The sequence below is a fragment of the Mustela erminea genome, chromosome 20 (assembly GCF_009829155.1).
Source record: "Mustela erminea isolate mMusErm1 chromosome 20, mMusErm1.Pri, whole genome shotgun sequence".
NCBI classification, from domain to species: Eukaryota; Metazoa; Chordata; class Mammalia; order Carnivora; family Mustelidae; genus Mustela; species Mustela erminea.
This window is the reverse complement of record NC_045633.1, coordinates 4101200-4119971: the sequence shown is the minus strand read 5'-3', so window position 1 is coordinate 4119971 and position 18772 is coordinate 4101200. Positions and strand designations below refer to the sequence as shown.

At 45.4% G+C, this 18772-nt stretch overlaps 1 protein-coding gene across 1 annotated transcript; it reads right to left on the bottom strand.

The window, feature by feature from the left end:
• Positions 1-534: 534 nt before the first annotated feature.
• On the bottom strand, positions 535-18635 carry ZKSCAN2 (zinc finger with KRAB and SCAN domains 2). Its single transcript, XM_032328263.1, has 7 exons — positions 18204-18635; positions 17033-17219; positions 14622-14710; positions 14167-14293; positions 10324-11010; positions 7406-7897; positions 535-5057 (listed from the first exon to the last, which is right to left on the bottom strand). The coding sequence occupies exons 1-7, from the start codon at positions 18609-18611 to the stop codon at positions 4138-4140; spliced, it is 2910 nt and encodes a 969-aa protein (XP_032184154.1). The 5' UTR covers positions 18612-18635; the 3' UTR covers positions 535-4137.
• Between the last annotated feature and the right edge of the window lie 137 nt (positions 18636-18772).

The window sequence follows — 18772 nt, the reverse complement described above, 5'->3', positions numbered from 1 at the left end:
CAGGTGAATGGCCCTCCAAACCCATCCGGTGGTTCTTCTTCTGGTGCCTGCCAGTTTAGCTGGAAATACACCCTCACCAAGTGGCCGACGCTCCACTTGACTCTCTGGCCTACGGAGTTGACATTGTTAGGGGAACAAGGAAATGGAAGCCACTAGGACTCTTTGAACGAAAACAGTAAACCCAAAGCCATGCTTTCTTTGGGGAAATCTTGAGACTGGTTTAAAAGCACCAGGAAAGGCTGTGGGTGGGGGCCTCCCCCAGAACCCACGAGCTCCGTGCATCCGGGTGAACTCCACACTAGAATCAGAGCTGCTGCTGGGGGCAGTGGCGGAGGCGTCCCTCCGAGGGCTGCTGCACGCGGACAGCTGGGGACTCACAAAGGGTCCTGGGAGATGTGGGGAGGGCAGGGAGCTGGGATCACACGGAGACTCTCTTTACAAAGCTACTGGGATCTGCTTTTGTGACCTCTTGGATAAGTTCTCTTTTCCTTTAATGGAAAACCTCCTTCAAATTATGACAAAAACCCCGGGAGTCATTTATTTTTGACATTTATTTCACAGACAAGTTTTCAAGTGGACATCTACGTGAACGTGAGTACGAAACAATGAAGAGACATACATTTATACCTGGAATGCACGCAGAGGCCAAAGCGAACAGGTGCACAAGCTGCTCACACACGCCTTGCATTTGGGGCTTCCCCATCCCCTTCCTAGCGGAGTCTCGTCCGTCACTGGGCACAGATCTCACATATGGGTTTTCTTCCCTCCAGCTGCTTGCCATCGGCTACCAAGGAGCTCCAGGGGCTGAGTGATGTGTCCTTTCTCCTCACTGTGCAAGCTCCTGGGCTGCTCACGGCCTCCCTCTTCCTGAAGTATGAAGTGGGTTCAGTGTGGCCTGGATGCCGCCTGCCATGGCGGACCAGGCTGGCTACCTGGAAGCCTGCAGCCTCACTAAACATTAGAGCCAGAGCAGTCTTGGCAATCAAGTTCAGCATCTCTCCAGATAAGGAGCACCAGCCCAGAGAGGCTGAGGTTTGTCAAAGGACGCTCAGTAAGTGATAGCGACGAGGCGGAGATGTGTCCTTTTCGGCTTCTGGTCTAATGCTCACTCCCCTAAGGCAGGCTGCCCAGAGCGATTTAAACGTATGTGTGAAGCTTCCTTCTTTAAAGAAGATTTTGGACAAGTAAGGTTGTATGTGTAATAAAATCACTGGTAGGAACTGGAGGTATTCGTGGGGGTAACAAAGCAAGTGTAGGCAGGGAATACAAGCCAGTCTCCAAATGCCTTGGGTAAGATGTCAGAGAACAAAATATCCAGTTGTTCATACTGCTTTTAAAAAATAGCATTTGGGGTAATTTTCAAAGACATCAGATGGGATTAAACAAACAGAGGTTTTAGGTAGTTGGTTGAGGTGGCTTGTATGTTTTCTTGAGCTTTCCAGCAGCCAGAACAAAGAGAAAAAAGCAGTAAGTTATAAAAATCACAGTGTTTGGAAATCCTTTTTCTTTTTTTTTTTTCCTGTTTAGGGTCAGACCTTTCCCTGGTACTGAGACCCAGAAAAAAACCCTTTTCCTATGGATCTTCATGAAGGCAATGCTATGTGATATAAAAGATATGTTATTCATTTTGACTTTCATGCTCCAGTTGAGAAAGACAAGATGCAAGTCGTCTCGGTCGAAGCTGGCGGGCGGGACCTTCTATTTCTTCGGCCCGGAGACAGAGTTCGTGAAGGCAACTTAACCCACGTCTAGGAACATCGGCAGGGGAACTTGGGTTCTAGCTCTGTGCGGCCCCAGACAAATGAAGCTTACACAGACTCGGTCTGCCCCACTTGAGATGGGCACTGTTCCTGCCGTTAGGGACGCTGGGGACGCAGAGGTATACAATTCAAGGCAATTCAGAGAAATGCTTTTGCAGGTGATAGTGATTTTCTCACAGTGGAGTCACCGACATTTTGCAAGTGACACGAAGGTAACTGGCATTAATTACCTTTGCTGCAATGCCTCCTCTGTCGTACTGCCAGGTCCTTGAGCACGGGCACCACGTCTCTATGTTCGCATCCCCTTACTGTGCCTGGAACACGGCCTTACACGGAACAGTACTTAATACTTAGGAATAAATCATCTACTTTCCTGAATCATGCTTCCCATATAATTATCAATCCTGTGTATGTATTACTACATGGTGATTTCTATTCATGGGCATCTTCTCTAGGGCTGGATTTTCAGAACATCTACACGATACAAGCACACGCCCATGGGCACCGCACGCATCTCACTGTGCTAGGCGCACTAACGACATAACACTGCACTTAACCATTAGAAGTCTATAATTCAGACCACACGCAGGAACACAACCTACTGAGGTGTGAACAGTCATAACATCTTCAACAAATATAAATCACAAACGTGTATCAATGTGTACCTGAGTCACCTGCCTTCCAGCAGGCCACACCCTATTCTGTCACCATGAATTGGATTTCTTTCTACACTGCCTACCCTCCTCGGAACTCTGAGGAACAGGCTTGGAAAGATTCAAAGGTACTCAAAGGAAAAATATCTCCAGAGGGTTTCTAATAAGAGAACATCTGACAAAGGCGGAGAGAGGTCCGATCAGAAGAATCTTCACACAGCGCTGACTCTGGCTGTCCTTCCACCAAACTCAGGACTTGCCCTCCCCAAAGCAAAGCTGCCCCAGGTTGCTGTAGTCATGGTGTAAATGTCACTGGCCTCGTCCTGGAGCAATCAGCCTTGGAAGACCAGATTCCGTGGTTTTATGTGTAACTTCCAGAAATCTATTAATTACCTCCCTGCTTTTTTCCTCCTCATTTTGACTCTTCCTTTAATACCTGTTGGGTTAGTGCTAGGAGATTATTGAAGAGATTTTTTAGACAAATAGGTAAATGAAGAAAACGACAAGTGTTCTAGATTGGAAGTTTCTGTAAATCCATTTTCACTCAGTAAGCTAAGTAAGCTATAGAGTTATATAAATTACTCTGGGCTCTACAATCAGGTTGATGATCCTATGGATGGGCTCGGAGAAGGATGACGTATTTAACAAACAGCCCCAGAGGTGGTGGTCTGAATGAGGGGGCTATCTGATCTAGAGCAGGCCTAAGGAGTCTGACTGGTCTTAGAAACAGTGAAGGTGTCTGGTTTCTACCGCACTTCTTCTGTACTTCCTTAATGTTTGAGAAAACTATTATTATGGAACATTATACTAAATGTGGGGTAGGGACGCATAAAATATGCCAACGTGCCAGTCATGTTCTAGGGAAGAACCAGAAGAGCGGTAGGGTAGAACGCGTCTGAGTTGATTCTACTTTATCTTAATGAGACACACCACGGGCATGCATCCTATTTAATCTGGAGAGGGCCTGGTAGTTCAGGAGAGTCAGATGAGAGCCCCCAAAACATCTAAGAGATAAGTGTAGGACTTACGAGAAATGTTAAGAATTGAATTATTTAGGGGCTGGAGAAGCAGTAGTCAAGAAGGTTTCGGTCCAGAGAAGGTCAGCACAATGGGTAATCAGTTGCTTCTCATCTCTGTGGAGGGCCAGGCAAACCACATTTGGTTTCAGTGACAATATAGGGACTCCACCCTAGCTGTGGGAATCGACTTGACACCAAAGTGTATCGTGCAACAGACTTCTCAAGGAAGCTGTAAAATCTCATTATCCCTTGTATCTTCAAGCCAAGATGCATGTGGTGTCATCCTGATCAGAGCCTGAAAGTTCTACCCCCACAAGAAATCTGGGATTGAGCTGCATCCGGGTTCCCATGTGGTGGACAACAGGAAACTTTCAGCATGTTGGGTCTGCTTGAAAACAACTTTCAGCTACGTGGAGGGACCTTGAATGTTGCTGGACTTGGCAGTCCTATGGCAGAGGCCTTGACATACCAAAGGGACTGTCATTCTGAACCCACAGGATGTCTTCTCCTCCTTGCTAAGGGAGAAGTTGAGAGGAAAAGACTGGTCAAGTTAGAGGCGGAGGTGAGCATATGAGGTGGGCTCCTAGTGTATTTGTATTCTCAAGCTTGTCTTGGGAGTTATACTTCATAGCTAGGAAAAGACTGCTTCCAAGGATGAGGCTGGGGTAAAATGGCCAATGGGGCACGTAGGAGAAGAGGTCAACGTCAAAAAGTTTTCCTGAATTCATCAGTCTTTCCCTTAGGCAGGTTCTCTGGGGAATATGTGGATGGTGGGTGCGGCAGAAGCTTTTCTCTGGAATGAACTTCCCGATGTTTGGTGAGGACAGAACTCTTACTGAAACGTTTGCCACACTGGGCACAGCCATAGGGCTTCTCTCCAGTGTGTGTCCTCCGATGCTCTCGAAATCTTGTACAGTTATTGAAACTTTTCTCGCAATCCACACATTTGTAGGGGTTCTCGCCCGTGTGGACCCTGCGGTGGGCGCTGAAATGGGAGCTGTTGGTAAAGCTCTTCCCACACTCCCCACACCGGTAGGGCTTCTCTCCGGTGTGGGTTCTCTGATGTATGATGAGACTCGAGCTCTGACTAAAGCATTTTCCACACTCCCCACACCGGTAGGGTTTCTCCCCAGTATGGATTCTCTGGTGGGCACCGAAGTTGGAGGAGTCATTAAAGCTTTTCCCACAGTCCAGACATTTAAAAGGCTTTTCTCCGGTGTGGATTCTTTGATGTCTGATTAGGCTCCTGCTTCTACCAAAGCACTTCCCACAGACACTGCATTTATAAGGATTTTCCTTCTGGTGGGACATCCGGCACATAAGACGAGCATTCCTTCCAAAGCTTTCTCCGTATTTGAGCAGCCGGTAGGGTCTCTTCCCCATGAAAGGCCTCAGATGCCCTACAGCTTTCCCTAAATCTCGTGACTGAGATGTCAGCTTTCCCTGTCTGATGCCTTGGAGGGTTTCCCATTGTCTTCCTGAGATGCATTCCCTTCTACGGTATTTACCTGGATCACCGTTCTGGGAAACGACCCTTTTAGACTTTTCTATTAATGCCCTATGCTGCTCCATGTCCTTATATATTACCTGTGTTGTATCCTTGATACTTCCTCCAATTTCAAAATCTGGAAAAAAAAAAAAGATGATAAAAATTTCAGACCAGTCCTGTATTAACATAAACAACATAGCCGACAAGGCTTTGTGTGTTGGGATGCCTATGTACTTCTCTGGCGTCTCGGGTCCTGTTACCATTCTGATTCATTGTCCCTTCTTTTCATTCAGTGCCACGAACAGCCAATAACACCTCGTACATAGTAGGCCTTCAGAAATGTTTTCTGAATGGAACTGAAAGCCGAGCTGTTATTCCCCACCCAGACCCGGAGTAACAGGGGCCAGCTTAGTGCTCTCCCTGAAGTTCTTCTCCCACTCCCCTGCTTTCAAAATTTCACATCCGTGCGACAATACGCTGTCCCGGTGTTCATAGCAGATTCTAGCGATCAGGTTCCAATTCCGCAATGGCTTCCGAGTTCATCAATATCTGATCATATCCTACCCAAGGCTATTCCTTCCTTCTCCTCCCGCGTTCTTGGCGCTGTTTTCTCCAGCTGTCTCACACACACCTGATCCAGCCCGACTCTCCCCGTTCCCCACGCGGGGACCGCCCTGCCCTCACTCTCTCTGCTGCGTCTACGCCTCACTACGTCCCACGCTCACTGCAAGGTGCACACCGGAGGCCAGCCTTTCTGGGAGGTCTTCTAGACTGACAGGCTTTGGAACCCCACAGCTCTGGTTCTGATTCCATCCTGGCCACTTATTAACTGTGGTTTTGTATAAACTTTTTATTATGTAAAATTCAAGCATACAGAAAAGCTGAGACTATAGTAGGTGAAACGAATTTCCGCGAACCACTCACCCTGCTTAAGTGATGATCTCTTCGTGGCCAATCTAGTCTCATCTCTAGTCCCGCCCACTTTCTGCTCCTCTACCCAGATTATTTTGAATCAAGTTCTCAACATTGTATTATTTCATCCAGGTCTGTTTGATCCCCAAACCCTGTTCTTGTTTTTTTTTTTTTTTTTTTAAAGATTATTTATTTATTTATTTGACAGACAGAGATCACAAGTAGGCAGAGAGGCAGGCAGAGAGAGAGGAGGAAGCAGGCTCCCCGTGGAGCAGAGAGCCCGATGTGGTGCTCTATCCCAGGACCCTGGGATCATTACCTGAGCCGAAGGCAGAGGCTCCAACCCAGTGAGCCACCCAGGCAGCCCCCAAACCCCGTTCTTAAGCATTCTGCCATGCTGTCTTGCTCCCACTTGCCGTTTTTACCACTCCTGTCCTTGCATACACTGAGTTGAAACTGCTGATCCCTCTGCCCTCCCAACCCAAGTAGGGCGGCTGTGGTGTGGGCTGGGGAGGGGAGAGCAGTCATGGATCAGTCCATGAAGTTAAATGAAAGTCCCAACAATGCCATCTTTCATTTAGCAGTTCTTCTGAAGCGTTCTCTTTGGGTCCACATTGTCCTGGGATTTGAAGGAAGTCACAGCCTTGTGGTTGGCTCAGATAGAGTCTGACAATTTAGTGACAGGTCTGCAGCTTGATTTACAAAATGAGACTCACAAGGGATGGTACCAAAAGACTTTGTTTCCAGGAGTCAAAACCTGGGTTATATAGGACTTAACGATTTCAGCCTTCAAACCACGATTTCTCATATGAACACTAGCAGAAAGCACACGTAGGCCCCTTCTCTAGCATTTGAGTGAGCAGACAATGCAGAAGGAAACCGTAACAGGTAAGGACAGAAAGATAAGATGAGCTCAGACCGAGGATGGCCGTGGAACCTTAATACAAGACTGATGGGGAAACCTGGTTTGGAGACTTTTACAAAAGTCTAGACAAGAGAAAGAGAAAGGCTAAACCTCTCTCACCACAGGTAGTGGCTGTGGTGACTAACAAGGGGACAGACGGAAGCTCTACAACAGCTGAGAAAAATGTGTTCTCTGCTTGGATGTAAATAATCAGAGAGAAAGCATCAAAACGTCTCTAAAGTTTTAAGTCTGGGAGGACACAGGGAAGAGCCAAGGTACAGGAAGGAAGACCGTGATTTTAGTTGTGAAATTTTAAGTCCGGGCTGCTGTGGGGACAGATGCCCGTGAGGGCACCAGCAGTCTGTTAAAACGTGTAGTCAAGTCTCTCTCTCATTTTGCCTCTGTCTTTTTCAGATGATATGAAACATTGACCCATACAGACAAAAACGGAGGCTGAGATCCCAAGGACTGAATCACTAGAAGGTCAGCAACTTCCTTGAATAGAAGCACCATGAGAAAGACACTTTGTTTTATTCACTGCTAGATCCCCCATTCCTCACACAGCACAGGCTCCTCAAACACCTGTTTAAGGAATAAATACCCATGGGCGATATGCGGAGAGTTACTGATTCTTCCGTAAATCACCCTTCCCCCTCGATGGTCCTTACCATTCGGGCTTTGCAGTAGACCTGGAGGCCCCTGGAACTCCGACTCTTGCACAGTGTCCTCTTCACTCATTCTCTCACTGCCAGAATCTTCTACCATCGCCTCTTGTGAGGTCTCCTCAGGTTCCCAGCCTGTAGGTTCCTGGGGTTCAATTTCAGTATCCTCTCCTTCTTGCCCTGAGGGTGATGGGATTTCTTCTGGAGTGCTGGCGGGAGGGGCAGGGGCCCGAGCGTTAATCAGGGCATCCATCTCCTTGTAGAACGCACAGGACTCCAGCACGTGACCGTTTTTCACCTTGCGGTAGCTCTTCTGGAGGCTTTTGAACTTGGTCCGGCACTGCTCTGGCGTCCGGAGGAAGCCACACTCCCGCAGTTGTTCTGCCACGGCGCCATACAGCTTGCTCTTCCGATGACAGGCTTGGAGAGCTTCATAAAACCGAGTCTCACGGAGGATATCAAGAAAAGTTTTGGTTTCCTCGTACCCCCAGTGCACACCTGCCATGGAAAGAAAAAGTGCAAGGACATAAGACATAAGCAGCCTCGAAACAGAAGGGGTAAAAGAAAACAGATCCCCTTCATGGTGGCAACAGGAACCATGACCTGTCGGGGGAGAAGATGTGCAAAAAATAGAGGGTCTCTATAAAAAAATCTGTAATTTACTGAAAGATATAAATTAACTAGAAAAAATGGAGAGATACTATGTTTCCAGATAGGAAGACTCAAGTTGTACAGATTCAGTTCTCAAATGAATCTATAAAGTCAACATCCCAATAGGATTTTTATTTTTTATTTTTTTATTTTTTTAATTTTTTATTTATTTTTTTTTTAAAGATTTTATCTATTTATTTGACAGACAGAGATCACAAGTAGGCAGAGAGGCAGGCAGAGAGAGAGGAGGAAGCAGGCTCCCCGCTGAGCAGAGAGCCCGATGCGGGACTCGATCCCAGGACCCTGAGATCATGACCTGAGCCGAAGGCAGCGGCTTAACCCACTGAGCCACCCAGGTGCCCCCCAATAGGATTTTTAAACTGAAATTGTTAAACTGATCTCAAAGTTTATTTGGTAGAGGAAGAATGTAGTCCCTCAGATCTGCCACTGCTACGGCGATTAGCCAAGGATACACAGGTCTTTTCTAAATGGTTAAAACTAACAGACTAGGACACTTTTTTAACAAGTCTTCCTTGAAGAGCAGAACTACATCTAGAGTCATTTTTGATGTCACTGAGTCCTCTACGGTAAGAGATGAAATGACTTGCAAGACAAGCAGATGTTCTGCGTCTATGGCAGAATCAAACTTTCCAGGACATGTCTGAGCAGTCTGTTAAACCATGCTTTATGTCTGTTTTGTAAGTAGGAAGAAGTCACTTCTCTCCTCAGTCTTACCCCGTGCTCTCCTCCAGGCCTAGCTTGGGACCACCCTCCTGTCTATGGATTTCCAGATTGGGGAGGACCTGTCCATGCACGATGTATCTTCCCTGTGTTTTCCTGAGCTATCTCTTTTGAATAGATATAGTCATGAGTGGACCCCCAGCTCTCCTAGCCTGATTTATTTTTCCACTCTAAGAACTTACCATCTTTTAAAAAAGATTATTAATTATTAGATATGACTTATTATAAATTATAATTATATTCATATACAACTATATATAAAATTATATACATAATATATATTATATATTACATATAATAAACATAATTATATTTATATAATTAATTATAAATTATAGATCATATTAATATAAAATTCATAACAACAAATTTATTATTAATTATTATTATTAGAGAGAGAAACAGAGCATGAGTGGGGGCCAGAGGGCGTAGAAGAAGCAGACTCCCTGCTGAGCAGGAGCCCAATGTGGGGCTCGATCCCAGGACCCTGGGATCATGACCCAGGCAGAAGGAGGACACTTAACTGACTGAGCCACCCAGAAGCCCCTAGAACCTACCATCTTTTCCCAAGGTAGAGTGGAGAAACTTTCCTAATAATAGTGACGTCTGGCTATGTCTCACTGAATTTCACTAGAATAAAGTCTCTCCTTCTCATTTTGCCTCTGCCTATCCTTTTTTTTCATGCATATCACAAAGAATTGAGATGTTTGTGTTTAACATCTGCACAATGCCTTTCTCAATTTTTATCTATTACTTCATTTAAAACTAATGATCCTGGAATCCTGTCAGGTTTTACTGATGAGAAAACGGAACTTCAGAGTACTTACAGGATGTGTCTACTGTCACCTAGTTGTTCATTGCTGGGTTAGTTCTGCATGTCCCCAATTTCGACATAAGATTTTGTTTATATTGTATGTGGTATATCTTTCCCCGTCTTTTAATTTCAAGGTCTTTGTGTCTTATACTTCACACATATCTCTTGTAAGCAATATTTCATTTTTTTTAATGATTGATGGTCTTTTAAGTTTGTAACTAATGACATATTTGGATATATGTCTACCATCTTACTGTGTTTTCCATTAGACTCATCTACTTTGTGTTCCTTTTTCTCTCCTTTCTTGTCTTCTTCTACAATTACAATTTTTTACTTTCTTCAGCTATACAGTCTTTTACTGGTCATCCTAGGTAGTATAACAATGTATCTTTGCCTTATTATAATTCAACACAACTGGCTGGTTTCTACCAATCCTCAGATGAGGGCTCTCCAGAGTCCTTTGACTTTATTTATCTTCCTTCCACAGGCTCCAAATACTCAAATCCATGCTGTGCTCTAGCCCAAGAAAGAACTGTCACAGCCACTGCTCAGACTGCACCAGGGGCAGCAGCGAACACCTGAGAGTACGTTCAGTGATTAGTGGCAAGGTGCTTACGGCAGCACTCCCCAAATTAGGCTGCCTCTGGTCTACTTACTCTATTTACTACAGGCCCATATGATCCATTTTCATACCCGAAGGAAAGAGCACAATTCTTACCACTCAGGTTCTGAAACAAGACGGGGGCACCACGAATCTCAGACTTCCGGATAAATTCAACGCCCATTTCATCACCATCAGATTCTTCTGCGGCATCTTCCTCCTCCACCAAACTGACCCGTTCTTTAGCACCGATATCAACTCTCTTTAGTCTGGGGAGAGAGAGAATCTCCTTTGGCTTATCAGCAGATGAAGCATGGGCTGCAGGGTTCAACAGAGCGTCCATGTCCTCAAAGAAGGCACAGGGTTCCAGCACATGGCCATTTCTCACCTTCCGATAGCTCTTCTGGAGGCTTTTGAACTTGGTGCGACACTGTTCTGGTGTTCGGAGGAAGCCACACTCACGAAGCCACTCAGCCACAGCCCCGTACACTTGGCTGTTTCGGGGACAAGCCTGCAGCGTCTCATAAAAGCGAGACTCCTTGAGAATGGCAAGGAAAGTCTTTGTTTCCTCATAGCTCCAGTGCACGCCCGCTATCTTCTCATCTTCCAAACCCCAGTGCTGCTGTTCGCCCCACACTCTCCCCGCACTGCGCGCAGGGATCTGAGCCGCATGAACTGGCTTCTCCTTGATGTGGTTGCTCCGTAGAAGAATATTCCTTTTGTTAGAAGAGTGCAGACCCAGGGTCCATGGCTCCTTTCTTTGCTCCAGCTGGGCAATCTTGTTAGACACAGACACAGTACTTCCTGCGAGAGAAACACATTTCATGCTAAACCCGAGGTCAGAGCTGCATGCCCTCATCTGTGGCTCTAGCAGGCCCTCCTGGACACTTGTCTGCACCTATCCTGGAAACGTTTTGTCCCCTCTCTTCTAGAGCCTTCCTAACCATGACAGAGCACAGCATGGTCATTCTTACTACCGATGGTATAGTTAGAGTTACCCTTACACCTCTCTTCTTTGGCACAATCATCTACTAACTTACACTATCAGGTTACTTCTCATGTATATACCATTTCTTTCTCTTGCTAGTTCTGAAGGGAAAACCTTTAAGGGTAAGAAACATATATTCTATTACCTGTGATTCCCTCTCAGTGTCTAACATTGTGCAGGGTTCAGCATCTGCTGTAACCAGTATTTGTTACTCACGGAACCAAGTGTGCTCATACTGGTCCCCACATACTCCCACCCCCACCCCAACATATGCATGTACACACACACACACACACACACACACACACACTGGGGCTAGGACAGATACATCAAGAATTTGGGGACACGTGTGGCAAGGTTAATAGGAAAGAGACGGAAGGAGAAGGAAGCACACAGACAGCTTGTCGCCTCATGGTGCTGTGGACATCGACATGTCTTACATGTGAACCCTGACCCCGTACACCCTGCTTTACTTTTGGACCAGAGGGAAGTTTCTTAAGCTCTGAGCTTCGGTTGCCTAGGGAATGCTGGCCCCTATTCCCAGAAATGCTGGGAATATTAAATAAATGATCGTCTGTAAAGTACCTAACACCCAACAGGTATGTAATAAAATTTGATTTTCTTCTAGATAACACAAACAGAAACTTCACGGAATTGTCGAGAAGAAGCAGCATCACATCAAATCCTTTCTCAAAGAACCCTGGGGATGGAGATTGGCTGTTTATTTTTACATGAGAGAGGTAAGTGTAGGATTGGTGAAAGCTTGAATATCTAGAAAGGCCAGGCAGACGGTGAGAAGGTAGGCCCATAGTGTCTGACATTTGATTTTTCAAGAGACACAGGATATCCAGATTTACAGACTAAGAGCAAATTAAAATGCTGAGCAAGGCCAAAATATGTGTATAGGCTAGACTGAGCCCATAAGCCGCGAGTTTACAACCTATGATAAAGGATTGGGGCAGGTGTCTCTGGTCTGGGTCTTTCTACATGTCTTCACAGTTGACCCTCGAACAAAGGCGGGGCTAGGCAACCCAGCCTATGCAGTCAAAAATCCGTGTATAACTTCTGACTCCCCCAAAACTTAACTACTAAGAGCCTACTACTGACTGGAAGCCTTACTGACAACACAGTCCACTAACACGTATTTTGTGTATTATATATAATTACATACTGTACTCCCATAATAAAGCAAATTAGAGAAAAGAAAATGTTATTAAAAAGTCATAAGGGGGCGCCTGGGTGGCTCAGTGGGTTAAGCCGCTGCTTTCGGCTCAGGTCATGATCTCAGGGTCCTGGGATCGAGTCCCACATCGGGCTCTCTGCTCAGCAGGGAGCCTGCTTCCCTCTCTCTTTCTCTCTCTGCCTGCCTCTCTGCCTACTTGTGATCTCTGTCTGTCAAATAAATAAAATCTTTTAAAAAAAGAAAAAGTCATAAGGGAGAGAAAATATATTCACAGTTCTATACATATTTACTGAAAAAAAAAATCCATGTAGAAATGGACCTACACAGTTCAGACCATCTTATTCAAGACTGTACATGTGAAGGTGCTGGTCTATATCTGAATTCTCCGAGGATGATCCCCATCCCACTAGAGGGATCTCACACTTGACTCAGGACTCTCACGCAGCACGCTGCTAGGTCTGGGTGCCGTGTAAACTGAGGTCACGCTAGGAAGCGCCCGTGTGTGCAGCCCAGGCAGACGGCTGGAATGCCTGCCGCTCTGGGATGGCCGCCTTGCTACCACTGTGTCATCAGTGCCACCCTACGTTGGTCATTGTTTTTAGTTGCCTTAATTGCTTTCTAATTATAAATAATCCTTGGTGTATCTTTATTTGCTGAGTTGGCACAGCCTGTTTTATAATCTCTATACTTTGGTATCTATAGGTAGTGTTGTCCAATAGAACTTTCTGGGATGACAGCAATGTTCTGTAATTGTGCTGTTCAATACAGCTGTCAAATATCCTGACAGTGGCTACAGCCACTGAGGAACCGAATTTTTAACTTTATTTAATTTTAATTAATTGTATAAAATTAAATTGCCCTGTGTGGCTAGTGGCTACCCTATTAGCACATGTTTATAGCCTCTCTAGTGTGGGTTAGTACACATGTTAGGCCTGTAATTTCCTTTTCTTTCTTTTTTTTTTTTTAAGATTTTATTTATTTATTTGACAGAGATCATAAGTAGAGAGGCAGGCAGAGAAAGAGGGGGAAACAGGCTCCCTGCTGAGCAGAGAGCCCAATGTGTGGTCCCAGGACCCCTGGGATCATGACCTGAGCCGAAGGCAGAGGCTTTAACCTACCGAGCCACCCAGGTGCCCCTAGGCCTGTAATTTTATTAATAATCAGTCCTCAACTTTTAGCTTATGTATGAATGAACTGTACTTATGTCCACTACTAATGCAGTGACAAATCCTTCAGAAGTTTGCCTGTAAAGTGATACAACAGTGGTTATGTGTGCCTGTGATTTTGTGCTATTTAAATCATTCACAACACACTACCAAGGTTATTGTATTGAAATTATCTTTTTCCTTCCATCTGTAAGATTTATCCATTCAACAATTATTTGCTGGCCCTCCACCCATGCATCTAGCTGTATGCAAAGTGTTGGGTTACTGCAGTTAAACAAGGGCATATCATCAAAGACCTTGTGACTTTACAGAGCTTGTAGTCTAATGGGTATGTGTAAGCTTATATTTAAGTAGTATGAACGTGAAAGTTGTATAGACACCTCGCCAGTGTTTTCACCCCTACGTCAGGAGAACACGAATATATTTTAAACTGGAAGAAAGGAAGGAATGAGGAAGACAGCACGGAGAAGTGGTCACTAGGTCTGGTGAGCCGGCCACAGAAATGACCGGACAATCCGCGGAGGTCCTGTAGGTGTGGACAGTCATAGCTATTGTATCATCAGTAGAAATAAAGATATCAAAAATCCCCCAATTTTTTATGTGAAAAGGGAAAGAATCCTTACCCAGGGAGACCATGTTCCCAACACTCTCTTTCCTAATATCCCGGTACAGGTCTCTGTGAGCGGGGATCTGATGTACGCTCTTTTTGTAGGAAAAACCTCTCGCCATGTGGACATCTTTCACTGGTCCCTGTAACAACACTAACAGCAATGACTACCAAGATAACCATACGGGTCTTCAAAGGATGAATGATCATGGAGGAAACAAAGAAGGGCCCCAAAGAAGAATTAAAATCAGGAAACCAAGTGTGTAGGATGTGCCAAATGAAGAAGAAGATATTATAAAGAATCAAATCCAGCAAGGAGTCTCATTAATCAGAAGTCTGGGTCCAGTCTTCTTTGTAAAAGGAGTCAAGGGGGAATAGGCTCTTGGAGGAGTATAAAAGTTTGAAGATAATGAAGGCACAGGAAATCGTCGGGACTGACCACCCTAGGAAGGCAGAGAGAAGGTAATGTACCTGAGACACAACAGGTAGTCGTGTGGTTGTTACTTCCTGATCCATGTTCCATTCATTAGCAGGAGCAAGAACCCAGGGAGAAGGCCGAGCTGTAAGAAGAGAAAGAAACAATCAGGGTTCTGGGCTCTGGACCTTTAATCCACGCAGCCTCTCCTTTTAAGAAATGAAGATGCATAAAAATCCCCCAACAAGTATAAATTGATCATTTCATCAATGAGTTCAGAACAATGCCTGAACCATGGTACCCTGAAGCAGAGCTCACATGTGTGAATGCTTTTAGGGAGTTAGCATTATGAAGTGCATTATGAAGGGGGCCAGGTAAGGAATGGGGGAACTGCAGAGCACATACACCACGGAAAGGGTACACAGCCAATGCCCACTTCCACTTAATGCTTCATTGGGAAACACTGGGCCTGCTACAGTTAGAGCTACTCATATTTTCAGGAGGAGCCAGAAATCTGGACTTTTGTATAAGAATCTCAAAAATTTTAAACCCTGAGAACTCCAAACGAACAAATGATAAAACCCCAAACAAAAACCCTCTGTAGGTAAAACACGACAAGTCTGACTTGACATGTGAGCTATCAGTTTGTAATCCCTGGTATGAGTTGATCAATTCTTTAATATGCTAAAGAAGTTAACACACATAGATACATAGTCCTGGACACACAAGCAAATACATAGTACACTCCCTCAAAAGGTAGGAGAAAGATATATACACATACATATAGCACAGTCTGCGTCTAACTGTCTAACTTTACTCTGGAACTCGCAATCTAGGGAAAACTTCCAGAATGAATATTACTGTGATCAAGAACTCAAGAACTTGCTCCACTACTTTCTAAAGACGCAAACTGGATCACTTCCCTGGAAATGTACTACAGATATCCCCTGCTTTTCGAAAGTTCCTGTTATGCCACTTTGTTTTTATAAAAGGCATACATTAGTAACTATGTTTGCTAACTAAAAGAAATCCAAAAAAGGATTTTCACGTTTGAAAAAAAAAAAAAAAAAAAGGTAAAAAGCACAGATACTATTCAGTGTCTGCTTCTTAGTGAGCTGTTACGGAGACAGGGGGAGTGGCCGGCTACAGTGGCCCTGTCCTGCTAAGCACCTCAACAGAACACACTTTTCCACATTGTGAACGCCTTGTCACCCTGGGATGGCGAAATCCAGAAACACCATACATACACTTATTGGACTAAGCTTATCAGCTAAAGGAACTGACAGCATGTAATCCAGGGGAACTCTGAAGTCCAGAAAACATGTGGATTTAATCTCTGTAATGATTTCTATCACAATATGAATTTCAGGAACGATAAGGAGGTCGAGTACACAGCAGTAAATCCTGCCACTTGGTGAGGGGTGTGTAAAATCTGTCTGAGATTTGAAGTTTAAAAATAATTGTGCCATTATGGGAGAAAGGGAACTAATAACCTACATTAACACCCTAATTATTTTCCTTTTACAAATGACAGAACAGGGAGTTTGAGGAGTAACCTGACCAAGGCCACATAGAGAATGGACGGCGGAGCTAAGTTTTGTGTCCTGGTTGTCTGCCTAATCGCTGAACCTGTGTGTGTTAATGCTCCTTTCCATATTACTTGCCCAAGGACAGACAGACAGAGATACAGAGACAAAAAGATATGAGCCCAAGCCTCCCGCTATGGCTTCAGTGATCTTCCCATCCCCCCCCTCAGCCTGACACGAGGCGGGGGTCCTAGAGATCACGGAGCTCCAGGTGTTCAATTTCCTCCTACATGACTTATTAATGTCCCGGCAGCAAGGAAGCCTGTGCTCCCTCCTCCATGAAATCTTCTTGTTTACCGCTCTCATGCTACTTCTGTGATGTCTCACTTGGGAGTCAATTTTTTAAAGTAAATATTTTGGGGCACCTGGGTGGCTCAGTCGGTTAAGCCCCTACCTTTGGCTCAGGTCATGATCTCAAGGTCCTGGGATGGAGCCCCGCATTGGGCTCCTCACTCAGCAGGGAGCCTGCTTCTCCCTCTCCCTCTCTCAAGTAAATAAATAAAATCTTAAAAAAAAAAAAAACACCTTGTTTCCCTTTCCAAACAGTTTTTAAAGTTGTTTTTAGTCAGCCAAAAAGACAGACACATATACACAGCAGGACTGAAAAACACACGCTGGTTATGGAATGGAGATTCTTAAATTTCATAGCAAGACCTGAGGCCAGTCTGGGAAAGTTTTCCCAGAGTCCATCTTTAAGATGCCTCTTACTTATGCTGTACATATTACCAACTCTTGAAGTGAATGAACCCTTGCTCCCCAAATATTCAATTTATTCTCAAATACATATTAAGGGGATCCTACTCTAAGCAAGTCATGGTGTTAGGGTTATAATATGCATCTGCCATGATCTCTGCCCTGGGAATGCTCCGAGTTCTTCTTACCATTCTTGGGTAAGGGCCGATGCTCTCTCTTTCGGTTCAGCTGCTCTTCGTGTCCTGAGTGGAGGCTTCTAGCTTCCTCCAGAGACACCACTCTGGGTTGGGTCTCCACCTGCTCTGGCTGAAAGTCTGTTACCTCCCATGCTGCTCCAAGGGGGACCTGCTTCTCCGAGTGCACAGGACTGCTGACCTGGGAAATAAAGCCAATGCCATAATGGAAAGAGGGCCAGAGAGGGCCAAACTTGCCCCAGAAAGACATCAAAGAAGGATAGAAGATGTGAGAAGGAATGAAAATTTCACTCCATTCCCAATGGAGTGTCCAAGGGCATTAGGTGAACAGTACTGTGCAGAAGTCTAGGGATAAGGCAACAGGAGAGTGCTCTTTATTAGTATACAGAGGGGAAAAAAAAATCTATCAAGAGTAAAATACACAGCCTCCTTATTATTAGAATAGATACTACGTCCCTGCACAGAGCAGCGAAATAAATTCACTAGTGAACTGAAAATATACAATTAATTTCCACATGTAGTGGATATCCCTGACCAACACAGCAGCCTGCTGATAGGTCTTTATACGAATGCAAATCCTGAGCAAGGTGAAACTGCAAATCTTGCAGGATTTCATGAGGTTGATGAAAGGGCTGTTGAAAACAACTAGAAGACGGAGAAATACCACTGACGAGCGAAGACCTGCTGGTTCAACTAGAGAAGAGTGACCAGGATGACGGCATCGAGGGCCCCTCAGAAGACGCGCACTGGAAGAGTAAAGGACTAGAGAGGACCCTGGGATAACTGAGGAAGTTTGGGCTTGCTTTCTTTGCAAAAAACAGCCCTCTTGAAAATCAGGCTGCCAAAGTCCAACCCTGCAAAGCCTAATGTATTGTTCCCTCGTAGAATTTTTGGGAAACATTACACAAAAGACGTGAACAAACACTTAGAGGCACAGTGTTTAACTTCAATTGCAAAACCCTATTTCAAGCAAGGTTTGTTTGTTTGTTTGTTTGTCCTCCCGATTTAATATGAAATTCCGATCCTCTTTCGATTCACTTTAAAGGTCTCTCATTAGTGCCGTTTCTCCCTCCATAAGCCCCATCTGCAAGGCATCCCCGCCCCCCGCCCCCCTGCACTTACCCATCGCCTTCTAAATACAACTATTTGGAAAATCGTCGCTCACCTGCTGTCTCAGCCTTCCAGTCTCTTTCTCCAAATGTACGACCAGGGCCACCGCCTCCTCTCCGCTTTCCGGACACTGCTTCTGCGCCCACGCCTGAATCTTCTTGGGTAAAATGGTGAGAAACTGTTCAATCACCAGCAGCTCAAGGATCTGCTCCTTGGAACGCATTTCGGGCTTCAGCCACCGGCAGCAAAGTTCCCAGAGTTTGCTGAAAGCTTCATGGGGTCCGGTCACATCGTCGTAACAGAACTGCCTGAAGCATCTGCGAAGGGTCTCGGCCTCGGAGCCCTCCGATCCTTCCAGAGCGGGCTCCGCTGCCCACTCGGAGTCCTTCTCCACCTTCATTATGAAGCATCCCTCCACCTCCAAGGGAGCCCCGTCGATCGGAGGGTGCAGGGATGCGGCCATGCTCCGACCAGGTGGTCCACCTCACGTCTAGTTCCACGGAGACTCATAAACCTCCGAGGCTTCTCTGCTTAACGATCTTTGGAAGGGGGACGGCAAGGAAGTGAAAACACGGCCGGCGGCCGCAACGGGGTCCTCCGGGCGCGTTCATCAAATCCATCCTA

Excerpts from the sequence above, each read along its gene's own strand:
- ZKSCAN2 (XM_032328263.1), bottom strand. The coding sequence starts at position 18,611 with ATGGCCGCATCCCTGCACCCTCCGATCGACGGGGCTCCCTTGGAGGTG. Across the intron at positions 17,220-18,203 it reads CTGGAAGGCTGAGACAGCAG|GTCAGCAGTCCTGTGCACTC; the intron begins GTGAGCGACGAT and ends TTTATTTCCCAG. Across the intron at positions 5,058-7,405 it reads TCTACTGCAAAGCCCGAATG|ATTTTGAAATTGGAGGAAGT; the intron begins GTAAGGACCATC and ends TTTTTTTTCCAG.